The sequence below is a fragment of the Pollachius pollachius genome, assembly GCF_949987615.1.
Source record: "Pollachius pollachius genome assembly, chromosome: 9".
Lineage (NCBI taxonomy): Eukaryota > Metazoa > Chordata > Actinopteri > Gadiformes > Gadidae > Pollachius > Pollachius pollachius.
Genome location: NC_136942.1, coordinates 13,008,649 through 13,028,992, shown reverse-complemented (window position 1 = coordinate 13,028,992; position 20,344 = coordinate 13,008,649). Strand labels below are relative to the sequence as shown.

At 45.2% G+C, this 20,344-nt stretch overlaps 3 protein-coding genes across 4 annotated transcripts; 2 read left to right on the top strand and 1 right to left on the bottom strand.

The window, feature by feature from the left end:
- The first annotated feature begins 1,490 nt into the window (after nt 1-1,490).
- Nucleotides 1,491-8,996, top strand: prr5a (proline rich 5a (renal)). The gene is made up of 11 exons (XM_079743856.1): nt 1,491-1,737; nt 2,951-3,078; nt 4,423-4,551; nt 4,735-4,815; nt 5,250-5,298; nt 5,614-5,671; nt 5,764-5,855; nt 6,285-6,425; nt 6,592-6,727; nt 7,284-7,553; nt 7,872-8,996. The coding sequence occupies exons 2-11, from the start codon at nt 2,951-2,953 to the stop codon at nt 8,165-8,167; spliced, it is 1,380 nt and encodes a 459-aa protein (XP_079599982.1). The 5' UTR covers nt 1,491-1,737; the 3' UTR covers nt 8,168-8,996.
- Nucleotides 8,997-9,263: 267 nt separating this feature from the next.
- Nucleotides 9,264-10,727, top strand: tmem60 (transmembrane protein 60). Of its 2 annotated transcripts, none has more exons than XM_079742668.1 (2): nt 9,264-9,328; nt 10,041-10,727. In XM_079742668.1, the coding sequence occupies exon 2, from the start codon at nt 10,083-10,085 to the stop codon at nt 10,485-10,487; it is 405 nt and encodes a 134-aa protein (XP_079598794.1). In that variant the 5' UTR covers nt 9,264-9,328; nt 10,041-10,082; the 3' UTR covers nt 10,488-10,727. The 2 variants fall into 2 exon arrangements, with proteins under 2 accessions (XP_079598794.1, XP_079598793.1); XM_079742667.1 differs by lacking the exon at nt 9,264-9,328 and adding an exon at nt 9,341-9,451.
- Nucleotides 10,728-11,680: 953 nt separating this feature from the next.
- Nucleotides 11,681-19,937, bottom strand: LOC307081108 (uncharacterized protein; the record flags this gene model as incomplete). The annotated part of the gene is made up of 8 exons (XM_079744150.1): nt 11,681-14,512; nt 14,703-14,814; nt 14,917-15,087; nt 15,285-15,427; nt 16,705-16,842; nt 18,279-18,961; nt 19,105-19,224; nt 19,463-19,937. The coding sequence occupies 8 exons, from the start codon at nt 19,935-19,937 to the stop codon at nt 12,362-12,364; spliced, it is 3,993 nt and encodes a 1,330-aa protein (XP_079600276.1). The 3' UTR covers nt 11,681-12,361.
- Nucleotides 19,938-20,344: the final 407 nt, after the last annotated feature.

The following is a 20,344-nucleotide window of genomic DNA, read 5'->3' as shown; positions in this document are numbered from 1 at the left end:
ATAACGGTTTTCACCTCTTTCGATGCTTTTATCCTCCCCTTGGAAAAAAAAGTGGTGAAGTGGAGCAGAGAGATCGCCATGTCTGTGCCGGAGTTCCAAGTGCGAGTGGTGACGGATATCATTCGCGTCGAGAACAGCGAAGAGCTGTATTTCACAAAGGGGCCTCACACAAAACCTAACATTATCAAACTTCTTTGCGAATTTTTTTAGTTTTCTTTGCATGAAAATGTATCATTTAAATCCACAAACAACATATGTGTAATCCAAAATAATTACTTTATCTCCATTGAAACCCATTCACATTTTTCAATCTCATAGGTCCCATGGGCTACCGGAAGAGGCCTGACTTCGCCACTCTATTCACAGCTACCCCATACTCCATATTTATAAAAAGAAAAAACACACCCTTGCTGTTATAGTGGGGTCTATGGATTTTTTATATTTATATTTGAAACATGAATATAACTGGGATCCCCTGCAGGGGCTTTTGAGTTAAATCTGAGGCACATGATTAGGCCTACAGTATTAACAAATTGTTTTAATCCTTTATATAGGGAATTCTTATCTTGAAGGTAAAATAACTATTCAAATAGATTTGAATACTTCTGCCAATCATAGCCTAGGTATGTGTGTATTCGAATATGATGCAAATACACAGTTATGGCTATGATATGTTATTATATATATATATTATTATATATACCATATATATTAATATATATATATATATATATATGGTAGTACTTTATAATAAGGATACATAAGTTAATCATAAATTAAGATAAGTGAATGCCATAATAATTATTAACTCACGATTAGTTAACTAGTTAACGAATGGTCTGTAATAATTGACCAATGGTGTTTTCATGTTTTCTTAATGTTGTTTATCTGAACTAAGGTAATGGTGTTCATTTTAACTACCGTATTCGTTTATAAATTATTTAATTTTGTGTTTTATGTTATTATTATTTAATAACAAAATATTAAATAATAGCATTGCCATGAGGTTAGGGTGATTGGGTTGGGGTTAACACAAACGCAATAACCCCAACCCCTAATGCTATATAATAACGCTTATATCTGCATTAGTGTTAATAAATGGTCAATTAATGTACCCTTATTGCAATGTATTACCATATATAAACATGTGTGTGTGTGTGTGTGTGTGTGTGCGTGCGTGCGTGCGTGTGTGTGTGTATGTGTGTGTACTATGTACACATATCTGTAAGCTATCGATAGGCTTACATCTTCTTATGACACATCCATCCATGCCCTATGCAGGGCGTGTACGCTATATAAACCAAGACCCTTTTTTTCCTTTGTGTTCTGTTCCCCAAATATTGCACAAAATTATATCCGACATAAGGTTGATCTTTTCGTCTCGTTGCATGATCGGTCTCGTCTACCGCACCTCGCAACGCCTTTCTGGCCAAATTTCCCTATGCGCGTGCACTTGTTTTCGTAGACTCAAACGCATTCGGCGCCGTCCGCGCAGGTTCTCGTCTGTACTCAAAACAACATGGGGGCGAGCATGCGGTGCATGCTTCATGAATGACTACAACACAACCGTCTAGGTCGCTGGCGCATCCTTCAAAACGGAACCCTGAATTATCCCAGATTAAACATGGACAACTATTACGGACGCGATAGAAGAGTCTAGCCTCTGTGTAGCCAAGAAGAAATTGCGACACTAAAAGACGTTCATTTGATCCCATCTGGAAAAACAGGATACCCACGGTAAGGAGTCGATTGTCTAGTCGTACAGACCATATGGATGAGGCAACTTTGTGTCCAATGTAAATATTTCCTATCTATTTGTGACCTCCACGTAGCGCTATCTCTAACTGCCTTGATTTAGTCACTCCACCTTTATATTAGCCAATGTGTTTATAGTCATCTTGCCATTCTTCTTGGGGCACACATGTAGGAAAACCTCCACGTACGCAAGCCTCGCTGGAGTCTACGTTACGCACCATGCACTGTTCCTCTGTTGACCCTGTTTCACATCTCATGAAACCCATCAAAGCATTGCGAAAAACAGTTGGGTGTTGATTTTCATCACAACAATGCAGATGAGCGTGTTGTATGGCCATCGATCTGTGGATCACCAAAGGAAAGGACAAGGCAAATTGTGCGTAGCATGACTGGCAGACTGTATTTCGCTCTCTGTTTATCCGTCTCGCCCCCTTTCACTTACACACACACACACACACGCACGGACCGACCTCGCGCGCGCGCGTGTGTGTTTATCGGGCCGCGCATGGGTGTGTGTACATGAGGGGGAGATAAACAGATGTTATTTTCTACTACTGGTCTTTAGTTTCCAGAAAGGAAGTGTGATCTTACTTCTGCCTTTGCAACCAGGATGTAAATAACTTTTTATGATTGGCCGATGTTTTGGTCTTTTGTCTGGAAAAGGGTGGAAACCCAAGCCAGACGGTCGTTCTAGTCAGTGGCCAGCTGATGGTGCCTTTCTACGCCGTTATGGTTAAACGATATCACACAGCATTTCATCAGGCTACGTGGCTTTTACAGTTAGACTACCCCCACTCTTTTTCAGTTTTTCTCTGTTGTAACATGTCATCAGTACTGTGCTGAAAAGAAACCTTAATACTGATTGTGCCACAGGGAAAAACAATACTTCCCTAATGTCGAAATAACAGTTGATGAAAGACAGGTCAGAAAGGGTAGGGCCTATTTTTTGTTTGCTTAAGCAATCAAAAAAAGCTTTATGCTATACAAATCACATAAACCTCATTTTAATATTATTTTCATATTTCATATATTTTCGCAATACATACATTGAGAGAACAAACCACAAAATATAATCTATACCCATTCATTTAATAGGGCCTCTGTGTAACATGCAGTTATATGTCCACACCCAATGTGTTGATCAGGGCAGAACTTCTCTATTCTTAATTTTATAATTCTATTCCTTATTTGACAGATGCTAGATGGACTACGTCGGAGGAATGGCTCGCGCCCCTCCCCCCGACCCCTGTCACTCAATTTCACAACCTTCTCTGGCCCGCCCTCAAGCCCTGACATGGACAACAGCTATCATCCTATCAGGAGGTAAGGATTAGCCCCGATGATTAACATTTTAAACAAAGCCAACTGGAGATTAGAAGGGACTATTCATTCGTAACGCAATTGTATTAGGGTATTTCTTGTTGTTCTATGTGTCTGGGCAATATATAAATTGCTTATTATCAACCAAAAACACTCAATATTATACATTATAGATAGATATTAGCATGGCAAAAAAAATGCATTCACATTTTTACACTGGGCCTAATTGGTGTCCACAGAGGGTTTGTGAATGGCTGGCTTGCATGTGTGGGTGCTTAATTAGTCCATTGTTTATTGTGTATTGGCAGACATGGTGTTCTGTCTCCTTTGGGACAGAACACTTTATATTTGATCAATGCTCAGAAATGTATTTTTGTTCTCCTGACCCCTCTCACGCACATCGATTTCTACATCCGCCCACATTATATCATAATCTACTTTATATTAGCCTCACTTATTGTTCCAAACTGTAGTAGAAGCAACACAGACGGAGGATTCAGTGAGTCGTGTTTGCCGGGGAAAAATTAAAAGTGGATGAATGAATGAACTCATTCATGTGGAAAACGGAATGTCTTTGGTTGGACAGTGTGTTTGTGGCTGCGGTGGTGAGCAGTAGTGAAGCAGGAAGGGCTTGCACAGTGTGTCTCCTGCTTTCCTGTCCCTGTGTGTTGTTAAAGAGCCAGCTGACTTCCTGCTCATTTAGCCTAGCTCTGTGCATGTGACCAGCCCAACGCAGGCCCGCATCCGTCCTCCCACCCCTCCCCTCCTCTCACATCTGTGCTGCATGTTGACATTCTCCCCTGTCAATGGCCTTATTGTATTAAGAGGGGGAGAGGTGGAGGGGAGGGGGGGGGCAGGGCGGGGGAGGAAGTGAATGCGGCATCACTGGATATTGTTTGCTCTGTTGTTATTGCCTATTGTTCGGCCTTCTTCTGAGGGCCGGTAGGGGACACTAAGGTCCAACGCTGGGCTTGGCTCCGCCCATCACTCTTTCAGCACTGGGTCCCTCTCCTATACCATGAATCCCTGTCCTACTTCTGTACCTCTCTCTCTCTCTCTCTCTCTCTCTCTCTCTCTCTTTCTCTAACACTCTCACACTCTCTCACACTCTCTCCTATGCTTTCTTACTCTTCCTCCCTTTTTTGGAAACACACACACACACAGACAGCCCCACGATGCCTTTGTTCTCTTCTTTCCCTCTGGCTATGGTCTTGGGTTTCTCTTCTGTGTCAGCTGCCATCTAACCTGACCTCCTTCACTCTGGCCCAACACTTGTATATTTATATATATTTTTGTGTTTATATATATTCTCGCTCTCTCGCTCTCTCTTCCTCTTTCGGCCATGAGGACTCTGCACAGGTTGAAGTTAATGAGCTCGCCCAGTCTGAGTGAGCTGGGGAAGAGTGACAAGTGTGTTTCGGAGGAGAGAGGAGGAGACAAGCAGAAGAAGGGGGGAGCCAATGCCACCTGGAACAGGTAAACACTCTGCAGAGACTAACAAGCAACAGTCCTTACCTGACAAGACATAGCCGAGTTATCCGTTCACTTTCAGTATGAACGGGTAGATAACACGGAGCATTCATAAGAACCAACCCACATGTATCTAGTATACATCGTCGGTATATATATATGTGTTTTCTTCTCTTGTTTCCAACATAGTATTCACAATGCGGTCATAGCAGTCTTCCAGAAGAAAGGTCTGGCGGATAATGACCTCTACATCCTTAACGAAGGTGTCCGGTAAGACACACACACACAAGCCTTCGCGCACACACACACACACACACACACACACACACACACACACACACACACACACACACACACACACACAATATATTTATAATAATATTTTTGTTGCAGGAACTTGTTTTCGTGTGTGATGTATGGTTAGGGAAATATTGAATCATGTGCTTGTCCCACACAGGATAATGTAGACACACCCTCTGAAATCCCTTTGAAGTGTTTTTGTTTTTCTCTCTTGGGACATGGGCACAGCCAATGAGATATCCCATACATGTTTGACTAGAATAGCTGTTAGTTGAAGCTTGTCCTTTCTAAGATGCCTGCTATTCTTCATTCTCCATAAGTGTTGCAGTGCGGCTCCTCTAACAAAGAGCCGTCATGTCATGAAGTCACTTAGTGAGGCCGTTCTCTCTGATTCCTCCTCTCAGGCATCTGCTGAAGACAGAGCTGGGCTCCTTTTTCACTGAGTACCTCCACGTAAGAACCTTTAACACCATCTCTACATTGATTGTTACTATAAGTATAAACAATGAGGGTATTATTTGGCATCCACTCAGTTGCAATGGAACACTGTAAAGAACGGTAAAATGCTTTTCTCTGCACTAAACCTCTTGCTCTTCATTTACTATGAAGTGAAGAATTATTGAAGTTGGCATATATATATATATTGCCATGTGCACTTTAAGTATGCACACTATACGGCAACATTAACCTAATAAACCCAGCCAGAAGACTATAATGTAATTTCTCTGAAGTTTTAATTAAATAATTTCTATCCTCTGTGCCTTACAGAATCAACTCCTTACAAAGGGTATGGTAATTCTTCGGGACAAGATAAGGTTCTATGAAGGTATATCGAGCAGAAAGAAATAATTTAAGTAAACAAAACCTTCAACACGCTGCATTTTCTTTGTATTAATATTTTGCATTTAATTGGTTCAGGTCAAAAGTTACTGGACTCCCTGGCCGAGACGTGGGACTTCTTCTTCTGTGATGTTCTGTCAATGCTGCAGGCCATCTTCCACCCAGTGCAGGTAGAAACACCTTCCTCCTCCCCTCCCTCCCTCCCTCCCCCATAGTCTTCACCCCACTCATCCCCCTGTTGTGATCACCTCCCTCTCTCAAATCTCTATCGCATTCAACTCCCCCCTCACCTCCCTGTCGTGTTCACCTCCCTCAACCTTTCCCGAGTTCATCCAAGGAGGTTTCACTCTGCATCAGTCTCTTGTTATGGACGGATCTAGACAGTTGTGTTGTCTATCTGTGTGTTCTGTTGCATGTCCGTGTGTTCTATTGTCTGTCCGTGTGTTATGTTGCCTATCCATGTGTACTGTTATTTCTTCTTGTACTCAGATGTCTGACCATGCCTTCTGTTGTTTTTTCTTGTATTCTGTTGTCTGTCCATGTGTTCTGTTGTCTGTCCATGTGTTCTGTTTTCCGTCCATCTATCCATCTGTATCCAGGGTAAGGAGCCTTCCGTGAGACAGCTGGCCCTGCTCCAGTTCCGCAACACCATCGTCCTCAGTGTGAAGCTGGACGACGCGCTGTCCCGGCCGCGGGCGCGTGTCCCGCCCTCCATCACACAGATGCTGCTCATTCTGCAGGTAGCCACCCTTGGTCCATTGGTAATCATCTTCATATCGATCATAGCTCCACCCCAACATCTACCAGGATCACCATGACTGACTGGGATGACCTAGCGTCGGACCATGGCCTAACGCACGCACACAGGTACTGTACATCACTGTGCTCTCTCTGATCCACCCGCAGGGGGTGCATGAGCAACGGGTTGCCAGTGAGGACTACATGAGGCTGGAGTCTCTAGTGCAGAAGGTAGTGTCTCCTTACCTGGGTACCCACGGACTCTACTCTGGGGATGGGAGCGAGGCCCAGTGCTGTGTTCTGGGTGAGTGGGAGAGGCCGAGGTTGGAGACACCTATTGGCAACAACTATCACTGCAGGTTTTGATGAACAGATCTATATCTCAGAAGGCAATCTCATCTTTTGTTCTCCGTTGAGAAATGAATTAGTGAATTAGGTCAGTGAGGAAGGGAAAAAAGGAAATTAATAGAATAATTAATAGAAAAAATATATTGTGCTTTTACAAGACACCCAACATGCATAGAAAGTGTTGGGGATATCACACCTCATCCTATACCAGTATGTGCCACAGCTTTGGGTGTATAGCAGCCTGTGTGCACACCCCACACTGGCTATCACAGTGGAGAGGTGAGGAATGAAACTATCCAATGAGAGACCAGGCGAGAGACCAGGAGATGACTTGGGGCCCATGTTGGCACAAGCACCTGTTTGGGAAGGGCCAGCACACCAGAGCTAGCTCTTCCACTCTTGCCACTGGATATTTTGTGAATCAAGGGACTCAGGAACTCGGGGGGGATGAGAACCTCTACTGGCCCTTCAATCATTCCCCCCCCCTGTCTTGCGGTGATTGTTTACTACAGAGAAACGCCTTCAATGGTCCTGGCCCAAACCAGTGGATCAACTGTCGAAAAATCCAGTTGTGAGATCAAAGAGCTACAACATTCCCCTTCTGCTCACTCCGGTGGCTGAGTACGACCCAGATGCTGGTTCTGTTGGCAGCGGCGGCATTCGGCGACATTCTGCCTGTGAGATCACATCCTGCCTGGAGGAACAAGGGGCAGCCTACGGCAGCATAGCGGCTGGGTCCAACATGTCCACCAACAGGCTGTCTGTGGGATCTCAGTATAACGGTAGGGGTCAGACGTTGCAATGGCAAAAGACTTACAGCACTAAAGCAATATCAATATGACTCTATGTGCCATTATTCAGGATTTCCCCGATCGTTCACCTTGAGATTTGTGAGATGTATTGGATTTTTCCTTTTAATCAAACAAGTACGCCATAGTAATCTCAGTGTACTGTGCGAAAACGTTATCAACTTTTAGATGCTTGTATTCACATCAAACTTCCCTCACAATTTCCCTCCGGATTAGTAAAGCACTCTGAACCTGAATGACTTCAAAGTTCCCAGTGCACTCAGTTCTCCCACTGTGTGACGACCCCCACAGGGCTTCTGCACGGCGGCTCCAGCGCCGTGGAGCTGTCCCTCTGCCACCCGTCCTCCTGCATCCATCCGCTCCGCTCGGCAGGGCTCCTCCACGGCACCCCGGTCACCACCACGCTCAGTGACCTCCGCAGGGCCGCCTCCTCCAGCCCCACCAGCGGCACGTCCAGCCCTGAGACCGTCATCGGCGGAGCGGTGGAGTCCGAGGACTCCACCACCTCAGAAGGCATCTTCATCGATTTCACGCCCAAGGGACCAGAGTCAGAGGGGTACGGTCAGGACAGACAGAGCACCGTCTAGACATGATGGGAGCAGGGGGGAACAGGGTACGGAGAAACAACCCTCTCGGATGACCCTGAGAGACACCGACAGGGGGCCGGCATAATAGTCCCGGATGACCAACAACACGGATGACTTCCATGGGGTGTCATCCAAATTGTCCCTTGATCAAATCGCATCCCTCCCACATTTAGTCCTGACTTGATATTGGGGTTTGGAATTTGGTCATTTGGAAATGGGTATACATTTTTTTGACTGCTTTAAGAAAATATTCCATTGTGTAAGCAGATTTCCTGGCCAAGGGCGCTGCTCTTCTTATCTGAGTTTTATATGGAAGTAAAAGCTATGTTCTTTTGATCTGATCTGCCTTGTAGGATTTTATTGACCATTTTGCTAACTTGAAATTTGCAAGCATTTTTTCATTTTGCTTAGAAATGCTGAGAGGTTTGTGTGCTCTTAGCTTATTTGTGTCTGACACAAATGTTGACTGGTTTGAACTTTAATAACGCAAAAGTTATTGCTGTAAGCATAATACATTTGAAGACATCTCTTAATCTGGCATTCTATAATAGACAATTGAGGAATGATTGTTTATTGTTTACACATTTGATTGTTGTCTCAAACACTGTATTTTGTGGCACCGGTAACTTGTAAATAAAAATCTTTTGTGTTATTTTTAGAATGACTAGATGTTGTGAAGTAAGTTTTTAAATTAATATGAATAACCATTTTGATAAAGGCTGTTAACCTAAGCTTTTTGCAATGATGTTTTACCTCAAAGGTTTTGTACTTTTTTTGATAGTCTGTGATATCTCGGATGTTTTATCCAAGATTGTTATTTCTATACATTTGTTATACTAGTACAGTACATTAAAATGTACATTAAATCATCCTTGCTGGTCTTTTTTCGAAAATATGTGAAATGTTTACTTTTTATTCTATGCTTTGAAGGAATGTTTTTAGTTTTGCACAGATTTAATTATTCTCTGAATAAAAAGTAGGTGGCAGCAATTGCGCGTTGGCTAGACTACCAATAAAATGGCTAGACTACCAATAAAAGAAGACGAGGACCTATGCTTTAACTTTGAAAATACCGCCGGAACATGTTACTTCGCAGTTGCATTTCAACTTCTCCAACGCGTTCGTGATCTTCCCTGCCTTCCTGCTCTAGTTGGTACCCATGTATGTATTGGTTGGTACCGCCAGCACATTTTGCTTTAACGCACTGAAAGTCAGCAGGTGGGGTACAGTGGATCATTCAGACTGTATGCTTTCGTATGACCTATTTGAGAGTCACTTGACGTGGTAGGATAACACATATTCAAACTTTTACTCGTATCGTTTACTCGTTTGTGGTCATATACAAAGCCAACTCAAGTGCTATTATAGATAGTTACTCTTGAGTATATTATCTTACTAACACTGCGTTTAGTACAATTCAGAACACTATGTTACGTTGTTAAACGTAGAAACCGGTATAGGTAATTTCAGAGCTCCGATTTCCTTGACGTTGATATCAGTGACGTCACAGCAACTGAACAAGGTTGACAGCATGGCATCATCATCAGCCTGGAAACCCGACTGTTTTTAACGTACCTGATTGGTTTTAAACGTTTTAGCGTAGTAGCGTCCGTAAATGCCGTGTTCGTTATTGCAAACTTTAATTTAAACTATTGTCTTTTTGAGTGTGTGTGTGTGTGTGTGTCTTTTGAGTGTCATGTACGTGGGCCTTGATATGCATGCAATATCTGCATTTGTTTAGTTTATATTTTTTCTGCATTAGTCCATATTGTCAAATAAACGTGTTGTATGTGTCGTGGGGACGTTGAGATTGGCATTAACAATATTTTTGCCCTGCAATTCAAATGTGATTAATTGCACCATTTCAAAACAGGTTTCCTTGCTTGGCCTATTGAACACAGACGGCCCGCCGTAGATGAAAATGTCCCTGGTCCAGCGGGTGCTGCTGAGTTGGTTTTTTGCCCTCGTCTTCCTCATCATGCTGGTTCTCAAGCTGGACTCTAATGTCGACTGGAACTGGTTTCTTATATTCCTTCCCATTTGGACCTTTGACGCGATTCTCATCCTCATGCTGGTCGCGAGGATGGCAGGTCGCTGTAAACAAGCGTTGAACCCGCGAGATGGACATCAGAACCTGCCGCGCACAATGTGGTACCTCATAGCACTGCTGCTGAAACTTGGCTTCTGCTTGGCGCTGTGTTCCCGCCTGGAGAAGCTCACGGACATGTGGCTGAGCGTGGTGTGCATACCTCTCTGGACCCTGTTGGTTGGGGCGTTAGTAGAACTGGGTCACAGCGTGTTCCACTACAGAAGGGAATGAGGAATGGACTACTAGGGTCGTATTTCACTTCCTCCAGGACAAATCGAGGATGAAGATTGGAGGGGTGTTTTTTGTTTTGTTTTTAACTACTAAAGATATGCTTGAAGGGAAACTTTGTTACACTGCTACACAACTATTTTTATTCATACATTGTTACAAAGAGTTAATATCAAACCATTTTCGTAAAAGTCAGTTCATGTTATGTGGTGCACTTCACATATCTGAGAACTGGTACACTACATACCATTTTTTACGTGCTTTACCAAATACACACTGTTTAAAACAATTGACTTGATTATTGTGTCGACAAATCGATGTATGCATCTTATGTATTCCGGGAGGCAAACTATTCTTCGAACTACAGCTAGACTCGTTTTAGTATACACCAAACGGGACTGAAACGTCACATGGAGGAAACAAGAACTTAACATACATCATTGGAATATTGCCTTTCCTCAGAATTCTGCATATATTATTAATGGTAGATGTAACATTGACATCGAACGCCCAAAATGGGTACTGCAGTCCAAATTCATCATATTGAAGAGTTGCCTCCGCCCCCCTCCTGCTCAGACTCAAGCAGGTTGCCAGGTTGAATTACACTGAACCTACACGACTGCAACATAATTTGGTACGAGCGCAATTATATTTCGACAATGATGAGCGACGAGTCCTACATTCTAAGATGAGTTGATACACTTACAATTTATTGTTTGCATATTATAAACCAGTTCATGCTGCATCGGTCTTGAAAGGCTTCTGGGCTCTAAGATTTCTCCATCTTTCAATTGCAGCTCCAGATCTCGATCGACCGGTTTTTACCAGGCCTTAACCGAGCGATGCTTTTTTGCTCGTGTCAAATCTAGTATATCTGGATACATTTAGTTTGTTTTACGTCCAATGGCTGCACAAACGGTGCCGCTTTATTTCATATCTGGCAACCTGAGATACTCAGAATTTGGAATCATCACACTGGCCAAAACAAAATAACGTTCCTACCCCTAACGGCAATTTAAAAACAGACTGATTGTAGCATTGAGAAGCGTTGTCGGAAAAGCCGGCATTAGGCTCTCAATTCTTCCTTCGTCTTGGACATACCATGGTCCTTCTATGATTTAACACTTGTCTTAATACAAAGAAGGCACACAAAATATTCTGAACCATTTATTGAGAGTTTTGGAGTATAAATCACACTACCAAGTCTTACCTTAGGAAATAAAATGTATTTACAAAATTCTCACATACATTGGTTTCAAATAAAAACTGACAGTAAATGATATAAATAAGTTCTATGGAAAATAAAACTCATCTTACAAAAAATATATGCAATATCTGTATACATTTTCTCACCTTAATGCTAATACATCTATACTGTACAGTAGTATTTACAGCCCTGTGAGTCAGTGAATCCAGTCAGAAAACATTTCAAAGTGTTTAAACTAAAAACTGGTAAGACTACAGCAATATGTAAAAAAAAAAAAATCCCTATCAGGGGCATGAAGTGTTTCAAACATTGGGGTTGTCCTATAGCAGAAGAGAAAGACCAGATGTTTCCAGACGGTCTGGTTGAGTACCTAACAGTTGATGGGTCACTGATTAAAAAAGCCTACATACATTCGCCAACCAACAGAAAATGTTGCTATTTAACTTACATTCTTGCTTCAGCACCCGTTTAAAGTACCTCCTCTGTTCAGATCACCATAGTGACTGCGTTGGTGTGAGCTATCCAATGGAATGTGTCCTTTGGCCAAACAGATTTTAGAACGTGTTCATATATGAAGGAAGGGTGCGGTTAAAAAAAACTAAAAAGAATGACACTTCCACACCGCCTTGGCGAAGTTGTACAGTAGAAAGACAACCAGACGCTGAGACATTCATATTAAAAAGTCCTTCTGGGTTTGGGGGGTGTGTGGTTTAAGGGGCTGTTTTAACAACAGCTGGGACTCAGAGTTCGGCGTGGATTTCGCCTGCTTTGGGTCCTTAGCTTTGGGTACTTTTGAGGGCGTTAATGTCCGACCGTCCGCTCCGAACCTGGAGCCGGACGTGCCTCGCGATTCACCGTGATGGTGACTCTTGACTCGCGTGTCTGTGTAGGACACAGGCAGCGTTTGGTGAGCGTCCATAGGTTTGAAGAGGTCAAAGGTGATGAGTGTTCGTGGTGTGGGTTTGTGCTCGGGCGGCGGAGCAAAACCCTGAGCGGCGTTAGTCTTCTTTCGCTCTTCCTTGTTGTTGATTTCCTTGTCCTTCTTTCCCTCCTTCTTGACGTGACTTTGTTTGAGGGGGCCTGGCTTTCCGTCCTCTCTGGCCGTCTTGCTCCGGGCTTGGCTGTCCTTCCCTTCCCTGTGGCTGCTCTTCTCCTTCTTCCCATGGCAGGGCTTGTGTCGATGCAAGCTGCCCTCTTTAGAGTCCTCCCTCTCCGGCCTGGTTTGAGGCGGAGCGCTGGGCCGCTCTTTGTCATGCTCCTTGTCTCTCTTGACCTGAGACGGCGCTTTGGAGGCCGACTCAGGCTCTTTGGACCCCCTGTCCTCCTTCTGAAAGGGGAGCGCCGAGTGACCACTGCCCTCTCGCGTCCCGTCCTCCTCCTTCTTCTTGACTTGGATCAATGGGTGTGTCAACGTCACACCCACAGGCTTGGTTTTCTCCCTCTCTCTGACCCTCTCCTTCTCTCTCTCCCGGTCCTTGGGCCTGTCTTTCTTATCCCGCTCCTTCTCTTTCCCTCTCTCTTTTTCCTTCTTCTCCCTGTCTTTCCCCTTCTCTCTCTCCTCTTTATCTTTGGCCCTTACCTTTTCCTTATCCTTTCTGACTGGTGTTGATGGTACGCAAATGCCTGTACAATCCTCTCCAGCTTTCTCTCTCGCACCCGGGCTTTGTAGCAGCCTCTCCTCTGCCAGAGTAGGCTTCTGCTGCCTCTCTTCTGTGAAAGTAGGCTTCTGCTGCCTGTCCTCTGCCAGAGTAGGCTTCTGCTGCCTCTCCTCTGTGTGAGTAGGCTTCTGCGGCCTCTCCTCTGTGTGAGTAGGCTTCTGCGGCCTCTCCTCTGTGTGAGTAGGCTTTTGTTGCCTGTCCTCTGCCAAAGTAGGCTTCTGCGGCCTCTCCTCTTTGAGAGTAGGCTTCTGCGGCCTCTCCTCTTTGAGAGTAGGCTTCTGCGGCCTCTCCTCTTTGAGAGTAGGCTTCTGCGGCCTCTCCTCTTTAAGAGTAGGCTTCTGCTGCCTCTCCTCTTTGAGAGTAGGCTTCTGCGGCCTGTCCTCTTTGACAGTAGGCTTCTGCTGCCTCTCCTCTTTGAGAGTAGGCTTCTGCGGCCTGTCCTCTTTGAGAGTAGGCTTCTGCGGCCTGTCCTCTGTCACATCTTGCTCTTTTTTGATGTGCTGTAGCGTCCAGGGAGCACCAGCCTCTCCTTCCCCTTTATATAGTGTCCGAGTGGCTGCACCCCTGGCCTCTGCCTCTCCCTGGCCTCCCCCCATCCCCTCCCCGTTCTCCTTTTTGGGTGTAACCTCCATTAGGCTCTCTGCAAGCAGACCATCCTCCCTCTCCTTCTTGATGAGGTCTAGACTGGGCGTGGGCGAGCAGTCGTCTGCTGGTGGCTTCCTCTCCGTCTCCACCTCTTCCTCCTTGTAGACCCCCGTGTGTCCTTGCAGAGAGGGGTCTCTCCAGCCCTCTCTTCTTCTGTCACCAAAGTCTGGTGACATCTTCGAACGAGCGTGAGAGTCCTTTGTCCTATCGCTCTCATCGTCGTCGTCGTCGCCCTCCTCGCCGTCATCATCTTCGTCGTCCTCTTCCTCATCGAGCCGAAGCGGCGACCGTGTCGGTGTGAGCGTCTCATCCTCCCCCTTCTCCTCCTCTTCCTCTTGGTGATACTGCCGGAGGCGGATGTGCCAGGCTAGGCTGCAGACGGCCGACACCGTTTTGAACTGGTGGACCACTCCCCTGGGTATGAAGTAGATGTCGTCGTGGTAGAGCTGGATGCGAGCGTAGCGTATCCCCTCCCTCCTCAGCTGGTTCAGCTTGGCATCGTCGATCCACTGCACACACTGTGGAAGGGGGATGAGAGTAGCACAGGAAACTCATTTCACCACATTGTAGGCGACTAACAACACCGGGACATTAACCGCTGGGAGGAGGGGGAGCTCAACGGACATCTGTTGCAATAAGGCACCTTGAGGTGTACCCTGCGGTTAGTGTGGCAAATGAGATGCTACCAGGTTGAGCTGTGAGGCCTACCTGGGACAGCGGCGGTTCATGGAGGTCGAGCTGTAGCCTCATGACCACATCAGGGAAATCTCCGGCATGGAAACACACCACATCTTTGGTGATCCGGGCCGGCCCATCACCGCTGTATGAAAAACCAACATGGGTAAGACTCAAAAGATCCCTGCCACAAAAATGATCCAGATAAACACAGGTGTTCACTTTGGGAAAGGCATCAGGCACTTACCCCTCTCCACAGCGGACAGCCTTTAAGACGCCCACGGCGGCTGTGGTCTGTCGTTCGAAGCCCTGGCCGATGTGGTCGGCGTGGGCTCTGGTCCGGTCCTCAAAAAGCATTTCCCTAGGCTCGCTGGCCCGCGGCAGGTACTGCAGGTTCTTTATCTCATTGGTGGATCTGCTACACATGTTCAGAGGAAAGCCAGGAATGTTCAAGAATGTACAAGAATGACACAAGATGAGATCAATTGTATTATTTATCCTATCATGGCTTTGATGACATCCTACAGGAAAGCAGCTGAGCACAAATAACCTCAACTCTATTCATAACTTATTCAAAGACCGGTTTGACAGCTTGTCAAACCGTTAATTGCCCACCTTTTCCTTTTGAAGGGGGACTTCGGCATGTCTGCCATTGGGATCATTTGTTCTCCAGGTCGGACCCACATGATGGGCCCGTCGTCACTCTCCGTGGGGCTCTGGAGACGGAGGCTTGAGAAGGTGCCCCAGGGCAGTGTCCTCTGCAGAAACGTCAACAACAAGCCACAGTTCATATACATAACACCACATATTCACACATCCATGGAAACTTGACATGTCTGATGCAGTACCTATACAATTACCTACCAAGTACAATATTACAGTACAGTAACCCTTAGTGTAGTTTTGAGAACAGTATAAGACAGTGTTAAGAGTATAGTTGAAAGTAGTACATAAACCATCATCTCTTATAAGTAGGGATCCACAATATGGATTTGTTTCTACCGAGACCAATAACTGGTAATTAACTGCTTCTCATGGCCAATACCGACAAGTTAATAACCTGTGGTTTGTGAGCAACCAACAGAAGCACTTATAATGATAAACAACCTGTTGCAGTTGACAATGCAAAGCACTTACAACATCATGTTCAACTGAGGGTGCAAACGTGTACTCAATTAAACGAGTACTTGTAAAGCAAGTGTGACACATGATACACAATTAAAAGGTCCAAAAATAAATTCATGCAGTTGCATATTGTTAGAAAGATAGATCAACAGATATTCAAGTTCCCATTAACAGCGATCTGCTGCTGGGAACTTTAGGTGCGATCAACAGTATAAGTCCGAAGTTCCTAGCATTGCACATCTGCCGATGAGACCGGCCTTTTAAGAAAAGCTGTCTGGCAGGAGCGCTTCCCTACAGAGCCATATTTTGTTCCCCAATGGGTATAACATTCAAATCGCTGTATAGGGATGTATCGCACTAGCTCTATAACTCGGAAAAGCAAGTGAACCACCGTATGGCGAGGGGAGCGCTGGTGTGGGTATAATGCACATACTATGCATTATGCAGGTTCAACTGGCCTACAATGTGTACATTGGGCGAATGTTTTGTGGTATTTCTTACATCCCTGGTAAAAATTTGTACTTTTTCCCTCCTCTTTGAACCCTAGCTGAACATGGGTTGCTAATAACCATCATGCTGTCGTTCTCGGTGACAGTGAATAACCAAATCAGCGACGACATGTTTGCAGACATGTTTTGCTCCCTAATGTAGCCTACAACATGTGGTTTACTCAGGTGTATTAATTATGGGAAGGGTTACAAATATCTCATTACCAGCACGTAATTCATACCTAAAGCTGGTAATGCATTTGTCCTACAAAAGTTTTCAAAAATTAATGGTTTGCTGTTAGTGTTTATTCTTGGATGTCTGCATCTGGAAGGCTCCCCGCCAGCGGCCTTTTTCAGCACAACACTAGCAGCTGCTATCAGTGTGGGCGCATCCCGTACTCTGTCGGGAATAGAGCACAAACCTCCAAGAAGGGGGAGTCCGCCAGCATGCTGATGAACTCTGGGAAGTAATCCCCAACCTCCTCATCCACAGCCCCCACGAGGCTGACCTGGCGCATGGCCCCTGCGCGGTACGTTCCCTGGGAGTAGGTCCGCTTCACCTGCCCCACGGGAAGACAAGAGACAGCTGAAGCGGGACGGCACAGTGACCCAGTCAGAAAGACATTCATTCTGTGGACCTCGACATCTCTTTGCACTCTACTAGTGGCCACCGCCACAGAACGCTCAGTCTGCATTTTATTCTTTGCCTTTTTTAGAAAGTGTGTTTATTATATGTGGATGGTTCCTAAGTGTAATTAAATGATTGTGTAAATAAATAATCACTTGCGAGTCCTCCATTTGTACCACTTTCTATCCACATATATTAGCCTTACTATCGGAATAGAAATTCTCTGTCATGAAAGTTTCAAAAGTTGACATCTTGTTATTTTCATCATTGTTTCCGTAGAGCATGGTTGTTGTCACCATAAGCATTAGCACGACACATATGGTTAATGCTGAACCATTCTTTGGTAAACGTTAAGATACCAGCCCACACCATGCACAAGCGGCATTGTTTATTTTTTAACGTGACAAATTTCCATGTAGGGACCAAGGAGCCAGATGTGTTGATTCAAGTCAGGATTTGTATTTGGTGGGATTATTTGGAGGACGTCCCAATGATGTCATTAACTGTATTAGTGTTTCTAATGGTATGCACACCATCACAGACTTTGTCAGATCGAAACAGTATGTTTGGAAGGAAATTAGTTAACAAGGTAAAAAAAAAGAATGTGTGTTTCATCCTTGGGATGAAAGTCTGGCCCAGAGTTATAGCAGTGCTATATCTGTAAGCGGGGATGGATGCATATCAGTGTTGGTGATAATGTTTTGTTGTTAACGACTCGGGACCTCTTATCAATCCCAAAAGTTTAAAATAAATCTATAGGACACGAGTGCTCCCTTATGGAGCGCCTTGTCAATCATGCTGTCCCGCTGTAATCAGTCAGGTTGACTTAAGAAGTATGTTTCTTTACCATCTGGTTTGGCCCCTTGCAGTGACCCTCCCCTCCTTGTTCAAGACTTCAGCAACCTGTATGCCAGCTATAGCCAACTGCTGCTCCTGACGGATATTGGCTCCCCACAGGCTCCCTGTGCTCTTCATCATCACATCTCACTGTGGTGCTGCTTCTCCTGGTCTCCATTAGCTCAGTTCTAGGGCTGTGCTGTGCTGATGAAGTCCCCTGTGGTGGTCGTAGCTGCATGTTCTTGTCTGTGACCTGGCTGCTCTATGTTGTTTACAATAGTTCAGCCCTTCTGGCACCTCCTGTGCTCACGACCTTCCCGAGAAGGAGGGATGCCTCTTCTCATGGTTTCCTCCCTTGCATTCTGGTAGTTTTTCCTAACGCCAGGATTGTTTGGGGGTGTAAAGGGGTTGCCCGGAAGCCCTTTGAGATTGTTACTGTGATGGAAATTCTTGACATAGGTGCTTTCAGGTCCTCCTGTAGACAGCAAAGCTCCCAACCCAAACCACAACAACAACAACAAACACACTCACCTGAGAGCAGAAGTTTGCCATGGTGGTGGTCTCGATGTCCTTCTTGCCGAGGACCTCCATCTTCACCGGCGAGTTGGGGAAATTGTAGGAGAAGTAATCCAGGAAGTCTGGGAGGTAGGATGCTGCTCCGTGAATGATTCCCATGACAAAGTGCGCCGCCTGGTCCTGGTCCTCGCTGAAGGACAGCGTGACAAACTCCTGCGCAAAGCGCTGCATCTCGGCCGGGGAGAGGTGGGCCAGGTGCTCTGTGTAGGTGTGTGCCACCGACGCCCCTCCGTTCGCCTGCTGCTCCACGTGGATCAGACGGGCAAACTCCAAGCCTTCCAGGACCGGTGATGATGATGGGGCACACTGAAGAGGAGGGCTGAAGCCCAGCCTCTCCTGCGCCATGGCGGCAGTGGGAGCCAGGGCAGAGTCCAGGAGGTGCTCTTGGTGTGGGGCGGCGGTGTTGTGCCGTAAGCTATTGCTGCTGTTTCCGTTGATCTTGGTTAGGAAGTCTGGTAATTCCAGAGAGACACCGGCACAAACCGTCTGACTCGACCGGTGGTACATTTTAGGGCGACTGTGCCTGGTCTTCTCTCGTTCACCATCTTTGTGTTTCTTTTTCTTCTTCTTCTTCAGTTTCTTAAGCAGCATCTCTTCTTCTGACGTGGGTTGAAGTATCTCCTTTGACTCAACAGGCTCTGAGAACAGAATAGGTATAGTATGTTTCACATTAATGCAACGCCTTGTTACTATGGGAATGACTATGCTATTACTATGCAAAATATCTACATGATTGATATACATAAAATAAATACATTGGAAGTTTGCATGTTATCCATACCTTTCTGCTGTGAAAGCACTTCTCCATTCTCACTGCCAATGTCATTCACAGGTAAATTATGATTTAACTCCTTATCCTTCTCTTTTTTCTTGTCTCTTTCGTTGTCTTTAACGCGATGTTCTGAGAGAGAGAGAGAACGACAGTAAATTGCAATGTAATCAATGGCAAACTACCGTTAACTGAAGCCCAAACACCCCCACGTGTGCTACTGGGCCTAACAACATTGGGCTATATCAAGCTTTCAAGCGATATATTAACTAACTTTATTAATGTTAAATTTTGTTTCCAACTACCTCACTAATAACATTGTAATGCAGCTGGTGATAATGTTTAAATGATTATTTTCGTATTCCCCTACCTTTTTTAAACACTTGCACGTCACCGTTCTCCGTCTTTGTATGGCAACTAGCAGGGCTCACTTTCTCCATAGCGATAGGGGAACTCTGCGTTTGTAAGGTTTTGTCCTTATCTTTATGCCGTTTATCTTTTGCCTTTTTTACTTTATGGGGCGATGCAAGGAAGTTGCTGATCTTGAATATTTTTCGAGCGGGAGCTGGCGCGCTGGAGTTGCTCGCCTTGGCCGGGCCGAAACTCCATTTCGCTGGGCTTCCATAACTCTGCTTCCCGTTGTGTTTTTCCCCTGCGCAGACATCTCCGTTTAGTTTCTTGTGTTTCAAGCTCTTCTCCTCGATTCGGACTTTCTTTGAGGGTGGTGAGTAAATATCACTGGAAGACTGTGGCCTGCTCTCGGGCGGCCGTTTAGGTATCAAGGGTTTAGGGGAATTTGTTTTGCTATTTGCTGCGAAATGCATGGAGTCCACGGACTCAGCCATCTTGGAAGTTTCTATTTTTTACGGTCAGACGTAACTAGTGCGTGAGAGACGTGCGAGGCGGGGCTCCGTGTTCTCTGCTATGGAGGACGCAGGTATCAGTGCGCAGGATGGGGGAGGGAGATGAACCTAGTCAATTGTTTACTATATTATGAGAGGAAACGTTGCCGTGGGAATTGATAGTGTTACAACATAACAACAAACAGGAGCTGATTGATTATTGGGATTTAATGTTGCATAACAGCCTCGCTGTTATTCATTGTTGCGATGAAGGCGAAGTATAGATCCATGCGGAATAGGCCAAATTGGCCTCCGTTCAAATGGTTGGTTAATTAATGTCAGAGCTTCAAGGTTATGTTTGAATCGTATCGTGTGCTATGTTTTAGCGGGCTACACGATGATAAGTGAAA